At 46.6% G+C, this 20248-nt stretch overlaps 1 protein-coding gene across 16 annotated transcripts in view; it reads left to right on the forward strand.

The window, feature by feature from the left end:
* The window catches only part of RBFOX2 (RNA binding fox-1 homolog 2), a 176420-nt gene that overhangs the window by 76998 nt on the left and 79174 nt on the right, over positions 1-20248 (forward strand). Inside the window, exon 1 of one of the 16 annotated variants that reach the window (XM_074871283.1) lies at positions 4801-5031. The exons of 14 other annotated variants lie outside the window; for them this stretch is intronic. In XM_074871283.1, coding sequence (XP_074727384.1) covers positions 4987-5031 — 45 coding nt within the window. In that variant the 5' untranslated portion in view covers positions 4801-4986. Of the gene's footprint in view, positions 1-4800; positions 5032-9406; positions 9486-20248 lie in introns of those variants that run through there. One more of the 16 variants, XM_074871285.1, reaches the window with a different exon arrangement.

The raw sequence follows: 20248 nt of genomic DNA on the forward strand, positions 1-20248 counted from the left end.
GTTTTTGTCAGGCTGCTGGCATTAGAAATAACAAGCAGAGGAACCAAAGCTACTGGTGCAGAACATGAAACTGGATATTATAGGGATAATATCAATCTGCAAGAATAGTAATCATGGCTTTAACATGCATTCAAGATTATGTGTGGTTCAGATAAGTGTAGATGTAAAAGGTGATAGGCTGTATTGTATGCAATAGACTGTCAAGAAGAAAGAAGAGTAATACTGATAACGCAGGATCTGTTTCTGGTCAAAATTGCTGTGGGGAAGAATGGTAAAAGAGGTCCCAGAGGGAGTACTGTGAGTCTGCTGTAATCCCTCATAGGATTGGATTTGGATACAAACTTGCGGCTCTGAAATGATATTATTCCCAGTGCCATTAGAGAGACAAATATTAGTATGAGAAACTTTTAATTTCTCAGGTATAGCTTGGAGAACAAATGCTGCTAATAATAATAGGGTCAAAAGATTTCATCACTGTAGCAACCTGTTGTTGATACAGTGAGTGAATTACAGGAAAACAAGTGGTTTAGAACCCTCCATGTCTCCACCCAAAGGTGGGGTAATCATAATACAAGTTTTGATACATGAAGCAAAATATTTAATGAGGTCAGTGAAATGGATCAAAAACTCAGACTTGAATGTTGAAGTGTGTGTCTTGGGTTTGGGGGTTTTTTTGCTGGTGGTTTTTTTTGTTAGAAGTACTTTGGATGCAAATTCTTGATGATACAAGCAAAGAGGAAAAAAATTGTAAGAAGAAACTTCAGCCTAACTGGAGGCATAATCACCTTATAAAGGCTGTTAGGTGCAAAAAGAGAATTTATTAGCAAAGATTGCTGTGCCTTTAAAGTCAGAAGGGATAAAATGAGAACTGCTGAAAATCAGGCTGAGTTAAACCTTACAAATGTTGCTAAGGGAATGGGTGACAGTTTCTCAAAATACAATTAGAGAGAAGGGAAGATCAACCACTATGTGTTGGGGTTAGGGTAGTTGATGAGGATACTCTTGTTGTGATCACAGAATTGAACAAATCTTTTTTTCTTGCTGTTGAAGGTAGAATTGATCATGGGAGCGAGGACAGGATGGGTGAGGGACATGAACCTACTGTAGAAGCAATCACTTTGGACACTTCAAAGACCCTAGTTGATGCAGGCTGGGCAGGATTGTCTAGGGAAGGGTGATACCTATTCCTGAAAGTCAAAGAACTGTTTCATGAAGTTGCAGATCTGATGAAAGTCTTAATCTATCAAATCAGGAGTGATATATGTTTGGAGAACAGAAAGCATAATAGCCCTATTGGTGATGGGGGGTGATTTGAGTAAGTACAGACCTGTTGGTCCAACCTCAGCTGTATGTGGATACAAAAATATTAATTGAAGGTTTGGACACAAATGAAAAATGTGATAAAAGGCAACACAAATCCATCAAAATAGGGTTATGCCATATCAGCCTATCTGTTTTTAAGATAACCAATTTTCTTAACTAGGTAACATGCATTTTTCTTAATGGGATGATGTGTCTTACTGTAGATGGGTCTTACAGTGTCTGGTGTGGTGCTACAGAAGAAAGTACTAATGAGGCTAGAGAAGATGCAGTTTAGTGCTGGAATTGTGAAACGGATTAGGAGCTAACAATGCTGTTCTGAGTAATTAAAAAAAGCACAGGCTAGATCAGGTGCAAGAAAGGGCTTCTGGAGATTGGAGAATAGCAAACCTGTTATGTGACGAAAGACTGGAACAGCTGCTTGTTTACATAGGTAGAGAGGGGATACATGGGGAAGGTTAGTTGTAAGGGATAGAGAAAATATGGTTAAGCCAGAGGATGGTACTGGCACAAGAACAAAGAATAAACAGAAATTGCTCAGGAATAAAGTTAAGCTGGAGACGAACGCAGATCCCTGCTGCTGGGAAGTGCTGTTCTAGAGCGGCCTTTTGGCTGGGGTAGCGTAGCTGCAAAACCCAGTTCTAAGATGTAGCATGATAAATTTTATGAAGAGATTAGATGACGTTGTATGATAGCAGTTTATCTGATCCTGTGTGTCAGGAGGTCTTTTCCAGTCTTAATATTTCTGTAATTTCAAAACTATTCATATGGCTAAGCATTTGCAGGAACAAGACTATGATTTTATAACAGTTACCTAACTGGTGTTACTGGAAATGCATGTGCATAGCAGGTTATATGGTAATGTAGTGGGCTTTTATATCAAAATAAAATTATGGAGTACAGCGCCATCTTATATTTGACTAATATTTGTTGTACATCAGTGTGCAGTAGTAAACCAGCCATTATCCCCAGCCTTGCAGAAAATTCAGTAGTTTATTACTAGTCAATAAAGTCCTGCTGTATCCATCTTGGCGCATACAAGTTAAAACTAGGTTTTGTAATTTAATTTTCTGTGGGACACGGGGGGTGTGATGCTTTGTTACTGAAGTGTCACCCAAGTATCTTAATGCTGGTTAAATCTGCATCAAAAACTTTAAAGCATGGCAGTTCTATCTGGATCTGTAGTTAAAACAACAGAGGAGCTTAGGTAATGCTCCCTGCTTCCCCTCCTTGCTTTGTTTTGCCCATTTGATGGTTATTTATATGTAGTAAGATATCTGCACTAGGAAACGGCAAGAATTGGATTGTGAAATAAATGTCAGCTTTTTAACTTAGGGATTTGGTTTTAAAACCTGGGGCAGTAATATGGGGTAGCAAGAACAGGCTGAGGAAAAGACTTTGGGTTTTTATAAATTAATGCCTTTTCATAAAATGATGTTATTGGAGATACTAAATTGCCTGAGTGCATAGTAATGAGCTCTGCAAAAGAATGAAGGGCAGGCACCTATTGAATGTGTAGTTACAGAAAGGGGAAGGGGGGGGGAAGTATTGGTCATTTATAGGACGCCAGATACTATCTGTGCTCCAAAGCGGTCTTGCAGGGGAGTGCTGAGAGATGGCCGAACAGCCCTCAGAAGGTCAGGAGGAGGAGGGCATAATGTGAGCTCCAGAAAGCTAGTTTGGGTCTGGGGCGAAATAAACTGGCCAAAGGCAGAATGAGATGGAAGCTCATTGTGGGAGCCTCATCCTTTTTCCCCAGTGAAGAGATCTAGAAGCATAGCTGCTTTCCCATTTATGGGCAATTAATTTGTCTCTCTGCAAATCTTCACATAGGAACAATGGGTATAGAAACTTTTTTTTTTAGATGTAGAAAGTGTCATGCTTTATACTCCCTAAATGGGCCATGCTCCTTTTGTAAGGAAGAAGCAGCCCTGTTGCCGTAGGAAAGATGATGAGAGTGGACGGCAGCTACTGTAACCACTCACCCAGCTCCTTGCTGTCCTTTTCTGAGGCGTCTCAGAAAGAAAGGGCAGCAGGAGCAGAGGATGAGCCAAGAGGGGCTGGGTGGGTCAAAGAGCTGCAGGTTAGGCACCTCTTACCTCAATTACAATGTGCACACTTTGCAAATTGTGGTAGGTAATGATCCACCCATTTAAGCTCTTGGAAGAAAAAAATCCTAAATTTAACTCTTTATGAGGGGGAGAAAATTGTCAGTAATGATGGAAAGGCAGTTACCCCAGAGCTAGGCTGAAGTAGATGTTCAGTGGTGCACAGCAGTGCTACAGAAAAATTAAGGATTAGAAATGCAAAAAACCCTGACTGTATGCATTTAAAGTGGGGAGGTCAGAATTTGGATTGCCTGTCTTGGGTTTGATCACTGTAACATCCTTATTTTTTGAAACCTTGGAGGGAGGGTTTTTATCACCGCTGTCCTTTGGAGGAAGGTAGGAATCTTTTGTGGGTTTGGGCTGTTAACTCTTTGAGAGCCTGGGTTTGGGTTGGTGTCAACCTGGTACAGTTTGGAGTTTGGTGTAGTGATGGGTGAAACCTCATGTGATTTGCTATGTGTGGTCAGGCCCCCCCAGTGCCCCCTGGCCGCAGTGTGTCTTCTAAGAATCAGCAGCAGGCTCTCGGGTGTACAGTAACACGTCCGGCACGCGGGGCCAGTGGGGTGAACCTGCTGGCCTCTGTCTGGGCAGCTCCCCATCTGTCCCCATCAGTCAGGGAGCGAATTCCTCCCTGTTCCCAGGGAGGACAGGCTTCCTAAAACGGTCACAACAACTGGCCCTGCCCAGCCTTGCCCCCTTCTCCCCACTGCTCGCTGTCCCCTGTGGCAGAGTTAATCCTCTGCCCTCCACCCCCAGTTTGACTGGAACAGCTGAGGGGGGCAACCCACCAGCCCAAGGTTGGGGTGGTGGGGGCCATCGTGGGGCCCAGCTCCCCCCACCAGCCCCAGTTCCGGCAGCTGTCCCTGCCAGCCTCAAGTGTGGAGGGAGGGAGAGACGCTAAATGATACGGGTGCATACTCCCTCGTGAAAGAGATCCCTTCAGCGTGAGATATCAGTGTGGCTTCTCCGATCTCTCTCCCTCCGTGACACCAAAGGGTTTTGCTATGCTAATCCCAGCACCTGTCCCTGCCGAGGACAGCAAGAAGGGTATGGGGGTGGGGGAAGAACAGTCCCATATGTTTTTCCCTGTCCTGGATTGGGAGCGTTCCCTCTGACGCACCTAGAGCCCAGAACATATGCTCTTTTCCAATCCTAAATGCTGTTTGCTTCCTCCTCTCCCCGGCAACGCTGTCTGTGAAGGTCCTGTGTCCCCCTCTTACCGGCAGTTGCTCTGATGCCCGGGAGTTGCAGGACGCTCCTCAGTTGAGGCTTGCAGGGCCGTTTTCAGTAGGGGATTTCTAATTTTAGGAGCCTCTGCCGCCTATGGTTGAGTGCTGCCTTGCTGGATCCCAGAAGAGAGGGGCTGAGCCCAGCCGAGCCAGGCAGCTCCTTTTTATTTTCAGCTGAGCTAGTGTCAACCTGAGTGGCCCCAGAGGCCAGAGCTAAGCACTGCGCAGGGCTGCCAGAGTCCTTCCTACAAGGCTGAAAGACAGAGAGACTCAGGCTTGAAGCTTCCAGTCCTGTGTCCATTTGGCCTTTAGCTGGAGGATCTTTGGCTATGTATGGTGTGTATTGTATGGATTACCAGTACCCAGTCATCCAGGTAAGCAATATGACAGCGGCGACTTTATAGAAGTCTTGGTGTTTGCCCTATACATTCTTTGGGCAGAACTGGAGCTTATGTGTTGGTTTTGTAGAAGGACACTGCTTCCGTGCTGGGCTCATTGGCTTGGTGTGTCCCAGGCCTTGGCAGCCGTGGAGGCTTTGAGGCTCCTGCACATGAACAGTACTGTTTGACACTTTAACTCCAAGGTCTGTCTTGTTTGAGACTTGTGTGTTTTGGTTTGCATTTTTGGGTGGTTTTTTTTGTTTGTTTTTTTTTTTTTTTTTAGGGGGGATTGAGCTGACAGCAATGCCATGTTCTGCAAAATAGTGTGGTGGTGTGTGCCTTACTGCATTGTCTGGGCGCATGTGACTTGTACGTGTGACTGCAGTCTGTCCTGCAGGGATGGTGAGCCACCCAGAGCAGCTCCTCACTGATGTTTTTCCTCCTCCCTTCTCTGAAGCCACCCACAAAACCTTCAACAAAGTCTTGTTTGTCACCTTTTTGCTTTTGGAGGTCCAGCAAGGATTTGTAGGGCGATAGGAATGGGTGGGTTTGAGAGGAGCGCTTGGGGCAGGACAAAGCCTGTATTGCAGTCTTTGCTGGGGGAGGGGGCTATATTTGGAGCACACATGAGATTTGCTGGCCCAGCGTGTAGAGTCTTGGAGAAGCCAGAGGCCGTGGGTCAGGCTCAAATACTTTTGGAGCCAAGTGAAAGATGATGTTCTCTGCACAGTCCTTGGCTATTTAGTGTCAGCATTCCTTGTCCTCACAGGCACCAAATTTATCCAGAAAACGTGAAATGTAGACTAGTGGTTGAAGATTATCTACCCTGAGATACATCAGATAGCCACTAGAGAGTATTTTGTTAGGTTACCTTGTACCAGGGGTTTTATTACACACATGAATAGAAGCCACCAGCAGAAGTGTGTCTTTCGGTTGTTAAGATTTGTTCCTGATAAATTGGTTCTTTGCACTCAAAACTTTTTTTTTCCTCCCTCTGGCCTTGATCCAGCTGGCAGGTTTACTCCATCTAAACTTGAGCCAGCACAGAAATGCAGGTAATGGGATGTTAAAATCGAAGGCTGTGCTTGCTTTCTACCCTAGCGGCAAAGGGGATTTACAGGAGTAGCACAAGAAAAAGGAAGAGAAATCCTGAAGCTCACTGAAAGCAGAGTACTTGTGGATTTCTCTTCTCTCTCCATTTCCATGAGTCCTATAAATGTTAAACTAACCCAAGCACTTGAAAGTGTACATGCAGACCATTTAGTCAAACTAGAGGTTAGTTCTTCATCTGTGCTCTTACCAGTGTGATGTCAGTGGCTTTGTCCTGTTGCCTGCTGTGTAAACATTGTTCTCCAGCTTATTTTCCACTAGGATTTGAATGATAGGAGCTAACCAAAACCTATCATGTACATCTGGGTGAACACACAAGAGAGTATAAAAGTGCCACAGATGTGCTCAGGTGGGAGTGATGAGCTTTGCTTGGCATGGTAAGGATGATAAGCTGTGCCCTGGCACCACAGAGGCAGACTAGTTGAATTTGCCCATAGTTATTTCAGAACGCTACTTCTACAGCACGGTAATGAAATTTCAATGTATATGCACCTGTGATGCATGAGAACTCATAAGTATTGGCATCTAGAGCTGTTCTGAATGTTGCTTTTTGAATAAATGCAGTAAGTAGGAAGGGATGCTCTCCTGGCTCTGAGCTGTATGTTCTTCAGGCTTCCAACCTTCAGCTCTACTTGTGCTTCTCTGTTGTTTTCAGCAGCATGTTCTGCAGTTTGAGTCTTTGGTTTCCCTCAGTAGAGGGTGGCAAACGGTGAAGGTAAATTGGGCAGTGGTTCCATGATTTGCACATCGCAGAAGCAGAGGCCCACCAAACTTACTTCACTTGGCCATGCTTTGTAGGCTCCACTACAGCCCAAGACAACAAAGACCTCAAGTGTTATCAAGTCTGATCATGTTTACCTCTGTAGTCTTGACGCTTTTGAAACTCTGTATCAGATGTTCCTTTCAGCTGTTTTTGCTGAGATTGGAGCTCCTGCAGACCTGTGTTTCTTGTTGCCTGAGCACATCCATTGGAAATTTGGGCTTTTCTTTGGCTCAACAGGAGCAAAGGTGGATATATTCCAAGCGTGGGGGAGGAGGTGCTTTCTGGCCTACAATGGAGATGAAAGAGGGAGACCAGCAGTAGATCACACTGAAGGGAATTCCCACTCTGCTGGCACATGAGCAAAGCAGTTGTACCAACTGAGTGGTGGGAGGCAGTGCAAGTGAGGGTTCAGTGTGCAACTGGGCACCTCTTTTTTCTTAGAGGATTCTTTTTGATGGCAAATATTTCTAGAGGTTCCTAAGGTGAAGGCCAAAATGGATTAGAAATGATGCTATCCTGGTTGACAGTGGTGGGTGATGGTGGCATGTCATTTCTCTGTCCTGAAGGTCTGTGCTACAGCCCTAGGTCTGGGACAAGAAGTTACCACCCTATGGCACAGAGAAGACTGAATGCAACAGTTAAATTAAATGGAGAGAATAAGGAGATTATCCCGAGTGATTTGCAGAGGTCTGGTGAATGAGATGCACGTTTCTGAAACCTGGTGCTTTGTTGTGGCAAAGGTATAAGGAGGTCACTGTGTTTTTTGCTGCTTTGAAATGGAATTTACACTTGACCCAGAATCGTGCTCCACAATCTTGGGTTTGTAATAGGGCAGAGGGGAAAAAAAACCCCAGTGTTTTCCTTGGTTTTCCAATACTGCCTGTAAACCTGTAGTATTGTAAGATGCAAGTTAGCGGAGAGGATGAGATAACTTGGAAAAACGTGGACTCTGACTCAGAGCCCTGAGGGCTGCAGCTGTGGAGGCTGGCTCCTTTGCAGAGGACCCCACACCAGGGTTGACTCTTTGGTCTCGTGGGGTGGCTGGCCTGTGGCACTCTGCCTCCCTGCTCCTGTGGGACATAAGGGCTTCCTGGTGGCTTGGTCTCAGGCTTTTCACACTGGAGAAGCAAACTGGGCTAGGATGCACGCTCCTGCTGGCCTTCTGCTGAATTAGAGAAAGGGGAAGTGAGGGAGAGAGACAGAGGTCAGTTTGCAGTGAGTGAAATTGGGAAACTGAAAAGCACTGTGGGTCAGCATGGGCTGCCTGGAGAGCAGCGCAGTAGCAGAAGCCCATGAAGCAAAACTGCTAGGCTTTTTTTTTTTTTTTTTAGTGTAAGTTATAACTGGGTATATTCATGCAAAGGAGAACACATGGGGATGCAAGGTGTTACTGCACAGTAATTTGGCTTTTCTGCTGCTAAAGCCTGGGGAGTCCCTTAAGTACTAGGTGTCAAGAAGAGGGGCAACGTGCCTGAGCTGGTTTTATCTCCATGTCGTGAGTGCTGGAGCATCAGCACAGTCCGCTTGTCTAACCGAGGGATTGGCAGACCTGAGCTCAGCCCTGTCTGAGGGTTTACGTGGGTGCAATGTTGGGAGAAATCAGTTAGAGCGTCTCGGATCCTGTCTGCCAAATGGGGTAGCAGTAGACTGGTCTGTTTTATGGGGTCGCCGGGAAACAAATGCTGCCAGCTGTGGTGTGCTCAGGTGTTAAAGGCCAGATGTTTACTGAAGATAAATGAGGTGCGGGGCGGGGGGAAGCAAGCTGGGAAGGAGCCCAGCGGTCTCCAGTTTTTTATGATGAAAGAAATGCAGATCCTGGCACAGATACTGCTTCCGGTTCATCCGCCGCACCGTGTCACCCACGCGTTCTCCCCTTTGTGGCAGGAGGGAGGTCTGTGCAAAACTGACAGCCGTGTCCCCAGCATCCTCCTGCGGGGAGATGCCGCCTCCCGCCCCGTGGGGTGCGGGCGGGGGCGGCCTGGCCGCTGCGCCCCAGCCGCGGGGAAGGGGAGGCGCGGCGCAGTGCGGGCAGGCGCGGGGGTCCTGCCGGGCCGGCGGGTCCGCTACCGCCCCTTTTGTTTCCAGCTCGCCTTTGGGCCGCCGTCGAGCCCCTTGGTTCCCGGGGCGGGGCGGGGGGGGGGGGCGGGGGGGTGTCCCAGCGGGCAGGCGAGGGAGCGCCTGGGCGGGGGATGGCCGGGCCGGGCGGGGTGCGGCGGGGGCGGTCCCGGCTCGCATTAATTACCTTCGGTATTCGGGGCGGTGCTTCCCGCAGCCATCTGGCTGAGCCGGGGGGGCGGCGGGGGGAGCGGCAGCTGGGGAGGGAGGGAGGGAGGGAGGCAGGGGGAAGAAAGGGAGGAACACGGGAGAAGAAAGGGAGGAAAAAGGGCTCGGGGGGTACCGCGCCGGCGAGGCAGCGCAGCGCAGGCACCCGCCGCCGCCGCCCGCCTCCACGGGGCTGCTGCTTTTTTTTTTAATTTTTTTTTTTTCTCTTCCCCCCACCCCCCCCTCCCCCCACCCCCCCCGCGGCCGGTCTCACCCATTTTGGTTTATGGAGAAAAAGAAAATGGTAACTCAGGTAAGGCTGCCGGTGCTGCGCCGCGGCGGCTGCCTGCCCGGCTTTGTCTGGGCGGCGGGCGGGGAGCGGGGGACTCGGTGCGGAGCGGCCGGCAGCGGGGCTGCCCTGCCGCTTACCCCCGGGGTGGCCGCGGCTCCGCGCTCTCTCCGCCGGACGCCGGGGCGGGCGGGAGAGAGCCCCGGGGACCCGGGTTGGGCGCTTTGGGGAAGGGGTTCCCTGCAGTCCCCCTGCCCGAAGCAGTCTCGCAGTGCCCTCTAGGGAGAAGAGGTGCGTGAGGGGCACGTGTGCCCCTGCTCCCGAGTTAGGCTAAACCCGCCTTTGAACTACCGATCCCGGCCGAGCACGAAGGTAAGCGTCTTCCCAGCCGTTTCTCCATCTGCCTGCTGGTCACCGTGAGGGCTGGGAAGCCCTTGTAGGTAGCCTTAGGCGTGGGGCTGCCCGTGTCTTCCCGGGGGAAAGCGGCTGACGTTTCCTGGGGAGCGCACCCAGCTGCCAGGGCCATCGTGTTTCCCCCGCCTCGCAAAGGGGATTTTATCGGACAGTGCTCGCCTTTTAAGGCTGCTATATGGTTTTGGATTAAAAAAAAAAATTTTTTTGGCATGGCATCAGCAAGTCGCCACCCGAGGGAGGGTGCAAAGGGAGGAGGAGAAGAGCGGCATCGTGGAGCTGGAATCCTTTGGAGTTAGGCATTATATAATGCCCCCGCAGTGCCTTGCAGAGCTGGAAACCTTTGGGGGATATTCCCAAAGGGGCTGCAGGGAAGGACTCTCAGAAGGAACTTTTCTTCAAATCTGGGTTTCACAAGTGCTGTTCTTCTGCCGAGCTTTGCAGGTTTTTAGACTAGATGCATACTGTCTTCTTGGCATTCCTTAGGCCTGACTGAATCCCCCTTCGTTAGCTGCTATGGAGATCCTGCGTGTCCCTTGTTCGCGGGTGCCTGGCTCAGAATGAATCTGCTGCAAGAAGCAACACCCGCTTTGACCCTTTCCATGTCTCATCTTGCATTGATTGTCAGTGGCTGAAAAATAAGTCTCTGTCCACTCTTCAGGTATCTTCCCAGGCTCCCAAGTCCCACTTTCTGCTTCTGCTATTTAGTCCCTTCCGTTACTGATTCCTTTTTACCTCGACCAAGGCTTTCTCTTTTGATGCAGAAGAGAGTTCTGCAGAAATCTCCTGAGACTTTCTGTACCTATATTTAGTTTAGCAAATGCTGTTGACAAGCTGTGTCTCTGCAGTCAGGGTCCATTTGTGTATTGCTGTGTGCTCAGAGTGTGTCTGGTTAGATGGAGGTGTATGTCCCGAAGCTGCAGATGAGCTTGTGCACATTTCAGAGAGTTGTTCTGCACAGCCTTGTATTGCAGTGTGCTCTCTGCCACAACCATTACGCACATAATCTCTGTGTCTGTGCGGTGCAAAAAGGTGCCTGAGTCACCAGTACACAAGTGCGTGTAGTTTGTGTGTGCTTAGGACCGAGCACCCTGAAGCACGAGCTGGTTGGCTTGGAGACATGTGGAGCTGGGAAGGATGGGATTCTGCTGGAGCACTGGCTGAAACAAGGGAGGGTATAAACTCATTTAAAGGTTTGGGATATCCTAATAGACTTCAGAGAAATCTGTCTTCCATAGAAATTGTTAATTTACTGACTTAGGAAAGGAGGCATCAAGACTATGCATTATTAGTAATGGTTGACCTTGAATTATGGCTCTTAAGAGTATGTACTATCTAGGATAGGTTTTCAGGATTTGCATTGCATATTTGCATGCAGATGCTGAAGTAGATGCATATTAAAATAACTAGTAGGGGAGGAGAGCTTGGACTGTGTCTCAGGGTCTCTGAATGAGTGATGGATAGCCCTTTTATGTAGAGTCGAGGAAGACAGCGAAGGTAAGTTCAGCTGTAGCATAGTGCTGCTTCTTGCAGGGGGAGCATTTGGCTTGCTAAGCTGGTCCTTGGTACTTCACTGCAGGTTTGGCTGAGTGTGGGGCTGAAGGAGCACGTCCAGGACAATATCCCCAGCCATATTATTCTCATTCTGCAGTGCTATTTGAAGCAGTGGAGTGACCTATACAACCTGTGAATGTATTTCACTGGGGCTATCTCATTTATGAGAAGTAAATGTTGTTACTATGTTAAAATGGTAATTGCCACTGAATGAATTCATCAGTGCTACAATCTCTTGCTCTGTTTGGTTCAGTCTCCAGAAAATATTGCCTGCCTGGTCTGCGTTCTATTGTTTTAGGGAGCAAGCTTGCACATCTTCCTTGGAAATCTGTGAGATCAGCTTCTGTATAGGCATGAGGAACTGGTAAAACAAAATAAACGGGAGTGTGTGGGGTGGGAGGACTAGAAAGTAATGGGAAGAAATGGGAGATGCTGGAATGTAGAAATGGCTTGAAAAAGAGGAAACCAAAATTGCTAATGAGAGCAAGAGCTCAGATTCATTAACAGAAAGTACCCTGGTCTTATCCCCCTTAATCCTAAATCAGTGAAAATGAGTGTTAAACGAGGCCCTGTACATCATGTGCTAATTGCAGATAAAAGAGAGAGTTTTCAGTGGATGGGAATTATATGCTAAAAGGCTTTTTTTCTCTGTGTGATGCACGGTGAGGTTGCTGGCTTGCGTGGAGCACAAAGCCCTCCCTTTCTTGGACAGCCCAGTGCCTTGCTGGCGTTTTCCTCCGAATCTGTTTCCCATCAGGGCTGGGATAGGGGGAAGGTGTCGAGCATCTCGGAGAGTGGGAAGGGAGCTGCTGCCTCCTTAAGGAGTCCTGCCAGCCCATGTGGCAGCCGGCAGTGCCGAGCGAGCATGTGTGTGTGCGTATATGTATGTATGCCTTTGTAATGAATCCCCCCGCCATTGTCTGCTCCCCTCCCTGCTGCCGGCGATGGAGCCTTTCACCTGGGTTGCTGCTTGCCGGCAGGCCTTCTTCCAAGATGGGAAGAGGAGGAGGGGGAGGAAGCGTTGCTCGTGGTAATTAAAGCCAGACCGGGGAGAGCTGCTGTTTTCCAACTGCAGCACCCTGTTTTCCCTCTTTTTCCGTATTGAGTTCCCCGCTTTTGGTGTGGGTGTAGACAGGAACATCTGAAGGTCCCCTTTTGTGCAGCTGTAGTCTCCATTTTGTGGCACCATTTGAAGCATCTTTGCTGCCCTGCGTGCCAGCATGCCCCCTCTTGTCCCCCCCCAGCACCCCTCGGAGGCTCCAGCCACTGCCGTTTATCTTGGCACGTGTTTGACTTGCTATGCTCTGCCCAGGGCTCAGGGAGGTGATGGCGTTTGTGGCTTTGAGACTAATTTATGTCCTTGTTAAAATGAACCAGCAAGCAGCCTCATTTTTTCCAGAGGTTTTCCTCCCTTTCCCTTCCCCCTTCCATAACCCTTTTTCTCCCAGATCTTGTGTGTAGCTGTGAGACAACCTTGTGCAGCCAAAAGTTGCTCGCTCAGGCAGTGATTTTTTTTTTTTTAATTAAAAAAAACCCAACAAAACGTAGAGCTCCTTAAATGGAGATCTTATTTAAATCAGAGCAACGGCTGACTCATTAAAGGCCTCTCTGTCTCCTTTTTGTGCCTCTGCCTCATTCCCTTTTCCTATCTTTCTCTACCTCCTGTTAGTTACAGTAATGGTGTGATAAAACAGATCTTTGTCTGCGCTTCATGTTGGGATCATGCAGGGGGGTGTGTATTTGGAGGGGGGGAACACAGGAGACACGGAGCCCTGTCACAACAGCCACCTTGTGCTAGCTAAAAATGTACAATGCATCCCATTAGAGGAGACCTTCCTCCTTTGTTTGAACTGACTGCAAGGGAGACCGAGTCCCAGAACAGCCTTCCCCTTCCCTTATGTCTGCTGTAGGATCTGTTCCCCTCCAGGCAAGCTGGATGCTGCAGGATTCCACTGCCCCCCTAAAAGAAATAATTTTTAAAGAAAGAGCAGCTTTTTCTGTGCGTAGTGGAAGGCTCCCTTTTCTCTGACTTCTCTCAGGAGCTACCACTATTACCCTGCCCCTTTCCTTGCTTTGAGGATTGCATTTGCCTTTCCTTTCAGGCCAGGTGTCCTTGCTGTTTACTCCTTGGTTTGGTGTTACTCTTGCAAACTTGCATGAGCTGTCTGAAGGGGATTGCTCTCTTCTCTGTCAATAGCCTTGCGCTCTTTCTTTGCCGTTTGAAAAGCAGTGCTTGTTTACATGGTACCTGACACTGCGTATGCCTATCCCCTAGTTTTTGCTTTTCTTCTACTGTTTGTCTTAGAACTTTGTTTTAGTACTGCACACACCATGTCAGCAGCAGAGGTTTGTGCAAGAGGAATCCTGGCCACTGACTTTTTTCAGCTCCCTTGGGAACTGAAAGATGGATCTGCGGCTCACTTTCCCTGATGTAAGGACATGGCTGCTTGAGGTTGGCCTATGGGTTGTGTCTAACTTGTGATACTTAAAGATTTAACTGCTGGTTGAGAAGGGCTTATTCTTAAGGGCTTAAAAATCAATGGGGCCTGTCAGAACCCGATGAGTGTTTTTTTGAAGTCCTTTTCTCTTTACCACCTTTGCTGAGCACTTTCAGATGTGTTGGAGTAGAAGCGAACCGCTGTAGGCATTTGCAGAGCAGCCTTGGGATGGCAGAAGCCGCATTCAGCGTTGCCTAGGCAGGATGGCAATGTAAAAGGAAACTTGATACAGCGGTGCCATTTCCTTAAGTCCCTGTCCTAGAAATAACCTCGCTGCTCCCTAATGCATTTCTTCTGCAGGTGACTAGGTAACTATCCCTGGGTACCTGGGAATTGAGAAATGAGGATGCCTAAGTTTGCCACAGTACGTACTGTGATATTTGGGTGACAAGGCTGTGTAAACTTAACATACTGTTTTATTGTTATTTTAAGAACTATTAATTTGTGAAGAATCTGAATTAGCGAAAAGGTTGTAGTGAACTAACTAAAAGTTGAAGGTTGAGGAGGGAAGCCCTTAAAACCAACGGTGACTTTCCCTGCAGGTTATTAATTCATGATGGCTCTGTTGCACTTAATTAGCATTGACCAGTCTTCTACTATAAAATTCTAACACCAGTGCGAAAGAGGGCTACAATGGGGGGGCTGATTTTTTTTAGACCTGGATTCTGGTCTTACTAACTGCTTAAATGCTCAATGCTCCTGTTTCAGATACATTTTCAGCAGATGATGTGTGCAGCTAGCTGCCCCTTTGCAATGAGTTCCTTAACCTATTTGTCTCCCAGCTGCAAAGTCACAGAATTCACTAACGATCATCCTTTGGATGTCTAAGTACCAGGGAGGAGGTGGTTAATTTGCCTCAGTCTGCTCTCAAATATTATTTAAAAGGATGTAATTGGATATTCTTCCTATCTGACATGTTCCCTGGAATCAGAGTAGAGAAGTGTTAACTTCCCTACCAAAAGATTTTTGGTTTGCTCCTGAAGAGTTATTTATGATCCTGTGCTGTGCAGGATGTTTTTTTTCTGGGCTGCTGGAGGTTGTGCAATGAACAGTGAGGTCTGGAGATATATAGGCTGGTTTTGTAGGGTTTGCAGAAGCTAGAGCAATTAATGCTCAGCTGAAAGCTTTTTGAATAAATAGAGTGCACTTTGCCTATATAAAAGAAAATAGGACAAATGCTGGGCCTGTTCAACAGTGTGCTTTGCCTAAAATATCTGATTTTTTTTTTTTTTTTTCTTTGCAAAACTGGCCATTGAGCAGACTGAATTGAGAATTATCAAGATGGTAATGGGAAGGCACTTCAGTTTTGGGGCATTTCCATATTTTAAGTTGGGAAAGAAACCTTCATTTGTTCTCTTTATTTCTGTGTCTATTTATGATAGTCTTTAATCACATGATTGCATGCTATTTTTTTCCACAAGAAAGAAAATCCAGACAACCCGCCACCCGTCCCCATCAACTTCAGTATATGTGGCACCATGATGACCTCTGCAAGTATCAGTAGCAGGGTTTGCAGTCCCAGATGCATCCCACAGACCTCTGCCACTTACACTGAATGTGTAATTAGCTGTCATTTTCTGTGCAGGCCAGCTTGATCTGCGTTTGCCAGTTGGTTTTGTATATTCGCTGACAGCAGAGGAATGGTGACTTTTTGCAATATTAGGCTCTGGTTTAGGCTTTGGGAGGTTACACTAGTAGGCACATTTTCCCCTCTCGTGCATTCCTATATGACTTCTGTCTCACCTCTGCCATCCGTCATGGATGCATGGATGGGTCTTCTTCCTTTCACTCTCTTCTCATGATCCCTGGTCAGCAGCTTGTCCCATTAAAGTCCATGTCCTGTCCCCATTCCTCTCCAGTTACATGTCATCCTGTTTTGGAGCACTATGTCCTTACCTTGATCATTTCAGTTCTTTTTCATCTGATTTTTAGTCCTGCTTATTCTTTCTCTGTTTCTTCTCCACCTCCTCTTCCCTGTCCCCTGACTACAGTCTGCTTGTCATATGCTTTTTTAACTTTTCCACCCACTCCTTGCATTCCTCATTCCTCATTTAGTTTGATTTTTCTGCTCCTATCGCAGTCAAATTTGTCTGTCTATCCCTTTTTCCCCCATCGCGAGTCTGTCCTATTGGTGCTTAGGCTTCTTGTCCCAATTTACCTTCCTTCTGCTACACTTGTAGAACTGTTTCTTGTTTTTTTTGGATTTGAGGTGGGTAACTGCCACTCCATTTTACTTGATCTCTGCGAAGGGGATGGTGCAAAGTACAGGAGATTGATCATCTCCCTGCTGTCATTGATCTCCAGACCTGGATCTGACATGACTGGTATCTCCTCTGAAGCTGTAGATGAGCCCTGAGTGAGAGCATGAAATCACAGAAAATGGGGTGCAAGTGGTACTGCTAGCCACCCTCAGGAGTGTCTCTATTTCCTGTTAGAATGAACTTTGTCTAAACCATTCCTGATGGCAAGTAACCTGCATTAAAAACATTTATGATGCCGCTGCTAGGCTTGACAATCCAAGTCCTTTCCTCCCTGAGCATTGCTAAGTCTTTCCTAATATTTAACGTAAAGCTTGTTGCCACCATTTGTTCTTTCCATGATAAATGTGAAGAACTGATTGGTCCTTTTGGGCAGGTTTTGCATGCTGGAATTTTTTTTCTTGTTTTTAGCATTTTTGGACCATCATATATGGCTTTACTAGCGGATTAGTTGATAAAATGTAAGACGAGCACTGTCATTTTCCATAGTTTTGTTACAATATTCGTCAGATTTTGGTGGCTTTTTAGTATGGTTGCTAAATATAGATCCCTGAAATGCAGATTTTTCTGTTAAATATGAAGTCCTCGTAGGCCCTTCAAAGTGTGGGGGGTGGAGTTTTGTTGGTTGGTTGGTTTTTTTTTTTCCCCCTTAATCATAAACAAGACAAAATATCCCCCTACTTCTTTCTCAGTTTGGATTGATACATCTGAAATCACAAAAAAAATTACCAACCTCAAAATCAAATGCAGTCAGCCTGAAAAAATTTGTTTGAATAGTTTCTCAGAATTATGAACAACTGAAAACATGGTCTTACAATGGGAAGTATCAGCTGGCCCAACTCTGCCTGTAACAGAGACTTTCACCCTGAGTAGTCTCTAAATACCTAACTGGAATTGCACTCCAAGTAGCCTGTAATCTGAGGGTGTACGGAGACGCCAAAAATGTCCGAATAATTGCGAGTGTAATCTTCTAGCTGCTTCTGAATACTGCCCTAGGGCTGGGAGTCTTGAGTACGGTTAAACCCCTCTGAACTGTCTTCCCCGTTATCCTGCTTAAAATTCATAGTCTCTGTAGTCTCTGTAGTTGTGGTCCTGTGGAGTTTAGGATTTCTGTGTGCTTATAAGTTCCAGACTCGCCAAGCTTGGCTTATGATTAACCAAGATTTAGATAATCAAGAGTTTGACCTATGCAGTGCATAGACTATCATTCACCTATCAGGTCTCACTGAGGCTCCTTATCTGAAGCCTACGCTCTCCCTTCAGTCCTAATAGCAAAACCTGCTTTAAATTACTTAAAAAGACTGATTTAAAAATGCTTTGGAGAGGAGTTTGGATTTCTTGGATAGTACTAGTCCACATTTGTCTCATGTAGCCTCCATGAAGAGTGAAACCTTTAATTTGATTTGTTGTTCTTTGTAGTTTTTCTTATTTTTGCTATTCCAGCATATGAAAGGAGGTTATCAAAACTGAACAATTATGCAAAATACTTGGGATTATTAGGGAGCAGGAGCAAGACAAGCTTTGGTTTCCCTTGTGTCCCTTCCTCCTTTGTAAAATGTGGTTGAGATAAATAGGGCAGCAGGGGAAGGGATTTCAGAGTTTCGACAGGCAGCGGTTTAGATCTTTGTTTTCTTACAAAGTATCCTTCCAGCCTGAATCAGGAGGTAGAGGAGGAAGAGCGTGGTAATTTGGTGAAATTAGTGAATTAGTCAATTCGACTGTTGGTTGGACTATAAGGTATTGTGGTATGTTAGCTTTGCTTCGTGTTCAAATATTTAACATGCATTAGTCTGCTTTAACTTTTCTCTTTGCTTTTGTGTGTGTGAGGAAGCTGTTTAATGTTGTTACCTTTGCTTTGCAAAACCATTCTCTGGTCTGCCTCCACCCTGTTCCAGGTTGGAGCTCTCTTCTGTCATGAGGCAGTGGGATGAGGAGGAAAAATACTTCTAGGAGTCCCTCTTACAGAAGTTTGGTTTAGTTGGGGTGGGTGGTGGGGTGTTGATGCTTTTTTGGGGTCATTTTAGACCATGTGATGGAGCCAATCTGTGCTGTGTGTTCCCTGCTCCTGGTGTCCTTCACAGGGACATGGGTGACAGACTGTGAATAAGCATCGCTAAATGTGACTGATGAAGAGGTGTAGTCGAGGAGGGACCAACCCTCTTGATGACAGAAAGAATTTGGGTCATCCAAAGCCAGTTGCAAGCCTTCATCCTAAGAGAAATTTTCTGAGGGACTGTAGATCTTCAAAGCTGCTTTTGGTCAAAATGCTGCAAGGGGTGTGAGAATGAATTTATCTGTAACATGGACTTCAGAAAGGTAGAAAGATCTCAGTGGTGGCAAAGATCTCGATGCTCTGCCAGAAAGCAAGACTTCTAAATGCCTTGTCTTATTCAGTGAGAAGTATCTAAATAAATTGGGTTAAATAAGATTAAAGATCCCCAAGCCATGTTTTCCGTCAAGTCTGAAACTGTAGCTTTGAGCAGCCCAATGGCAACTTTGTCGGTAGACAAAATGAAGGTCATCCTGAAACAAGCCCTGCTGTGAGGAGGTAAGAGAGGCGGTGATGTTACTGTCCCTTTCAGCTCAAATGGGATTTCTCAGGACTTGTTTTGTTGTTATTAAGAATACTCTTAATTGCTTTTGACAATGAGCAGCGGGAGTTACTGCAAGTGTGGCGCAGAAGTCAGGAGAAAGCTGCACTAGAGGCTGCAGACTCGAGCTTCTTGGTTAAGATCTGTGCCTGCCCTGCCTCCTGCCTGTCATCTCCAAGCCTCCCTGCTTGATGGGTGGGCAGGGTCCTCCTGCCTGGCAGCTCAGCCATGTGGCCAAGAATGTGTCTCACAGCTGGACCTCTGCTTAAAGCAGAAGTATCCAGAAAGCCAAAGGGGCTTTTTTTAGTGGTTGGGTAGGAAACTCTGAGCTATGTTACTTGTAATACAGAGAATAATAGCTAGAGCTGAATAATAGGCATTTCTTAATGTTTTGGAGGAGCATAAAGATAAATTCAATTCTTCTAGGGGGCTTGTAGTGGCTTTCAAAAGTGTAGTAGGCAGTTAGGTTAGCTGTGAGGCTCTGTGTGTCATCATACAATTATTCTGAGATACTGTCTGGCCTAAATCTAGGAGAAGAGAAGCTGGTTGCAGGAAAGAACCACTTTTGACATGATTTAAATGCAGAGCTGTGATGAGCCTCCTGGCTACTATCCTGGCAATCCCAGCAGAAGAGTGTTAGCGTGGGGCCAGGCCAGTCCAGCTGTGAAGCGGTTTGGGAATTGCCCTCAGCTGTGTCCATCCCAACTTTCTGCTGGGGGTTACTGTGCCTGTGTGAGCTGCTCCTCTGCAGCCCTCTGAGGTCAGGTGCATTAGTCCTGCTGTTGCTGAAGTGCATGCAGATGAGTCCGTTAATTAGGTGTGATGTTGGTAGTACCCAGCAAAAACAGAGCACAAAGCTAGAGGCGGTTGCTCAAACAGTTTCCTCTGTGATCAGCAAAGACTGACCACAGCTATAAAATGCAGGTGGTCCTCATACCCTGTGGTGCCAAATTCTAGGATTCTGGAAAGGCTTTATGTCCTGGACATGTGAGGAGGAGCTATAAGAGCAGTTTTCATCTTAAATGATTTAAAGGAAGTTTTTCACATGTATCCTTCTTCCTGTGAATCTTCTAGTGCATTTTGAAGGCCTAATAAAGCAAAGGGACTTCAGATAACAATAAATACATTGGCTGGTGTGGGCTACTACTCATGTTTTCACTGGCCACTTTAGAACATTAACTCTTCCTACAAATTTAACAGGACAGAAACAGTGCTTAGTTTGTGATGAGCCTGGATGCGTGAAGTTGGAAAAGATCTCCAAGAATAGAAAAAACAGGTTACAAAGCACTGATTTGTTCTTGTGTTTGGCGCCTGGCTAGTCCTGTAAGTTCTCCGTGTTGCCCACCCTTTGCTTCAAGCAGAGCAGTTCGGATCCCTTCAAACAAGATGAAGTTAAAACCAAGTGCTGAGGACTTGTGCTGAAAAGAAAATTTCTCAGGTTTGACAGTGATGAAGTATGTCTGTGGGCTGTGCTG

Source organism: Strix uralensis, chromosome 5 (genome assembly GCF_047716275.1).
Source record: "Strix uralensis isolate ZFMK-TIS-50842 chromosome 5, bStrUra1, whole genome shotgun sequence".
Taxonomy (NCBI): domain Eukaryota; kingdom Metazoa; phylum Chordata; class Aves; order Strigiformes; family Strigidae; genus Strix; species Strix uralensis.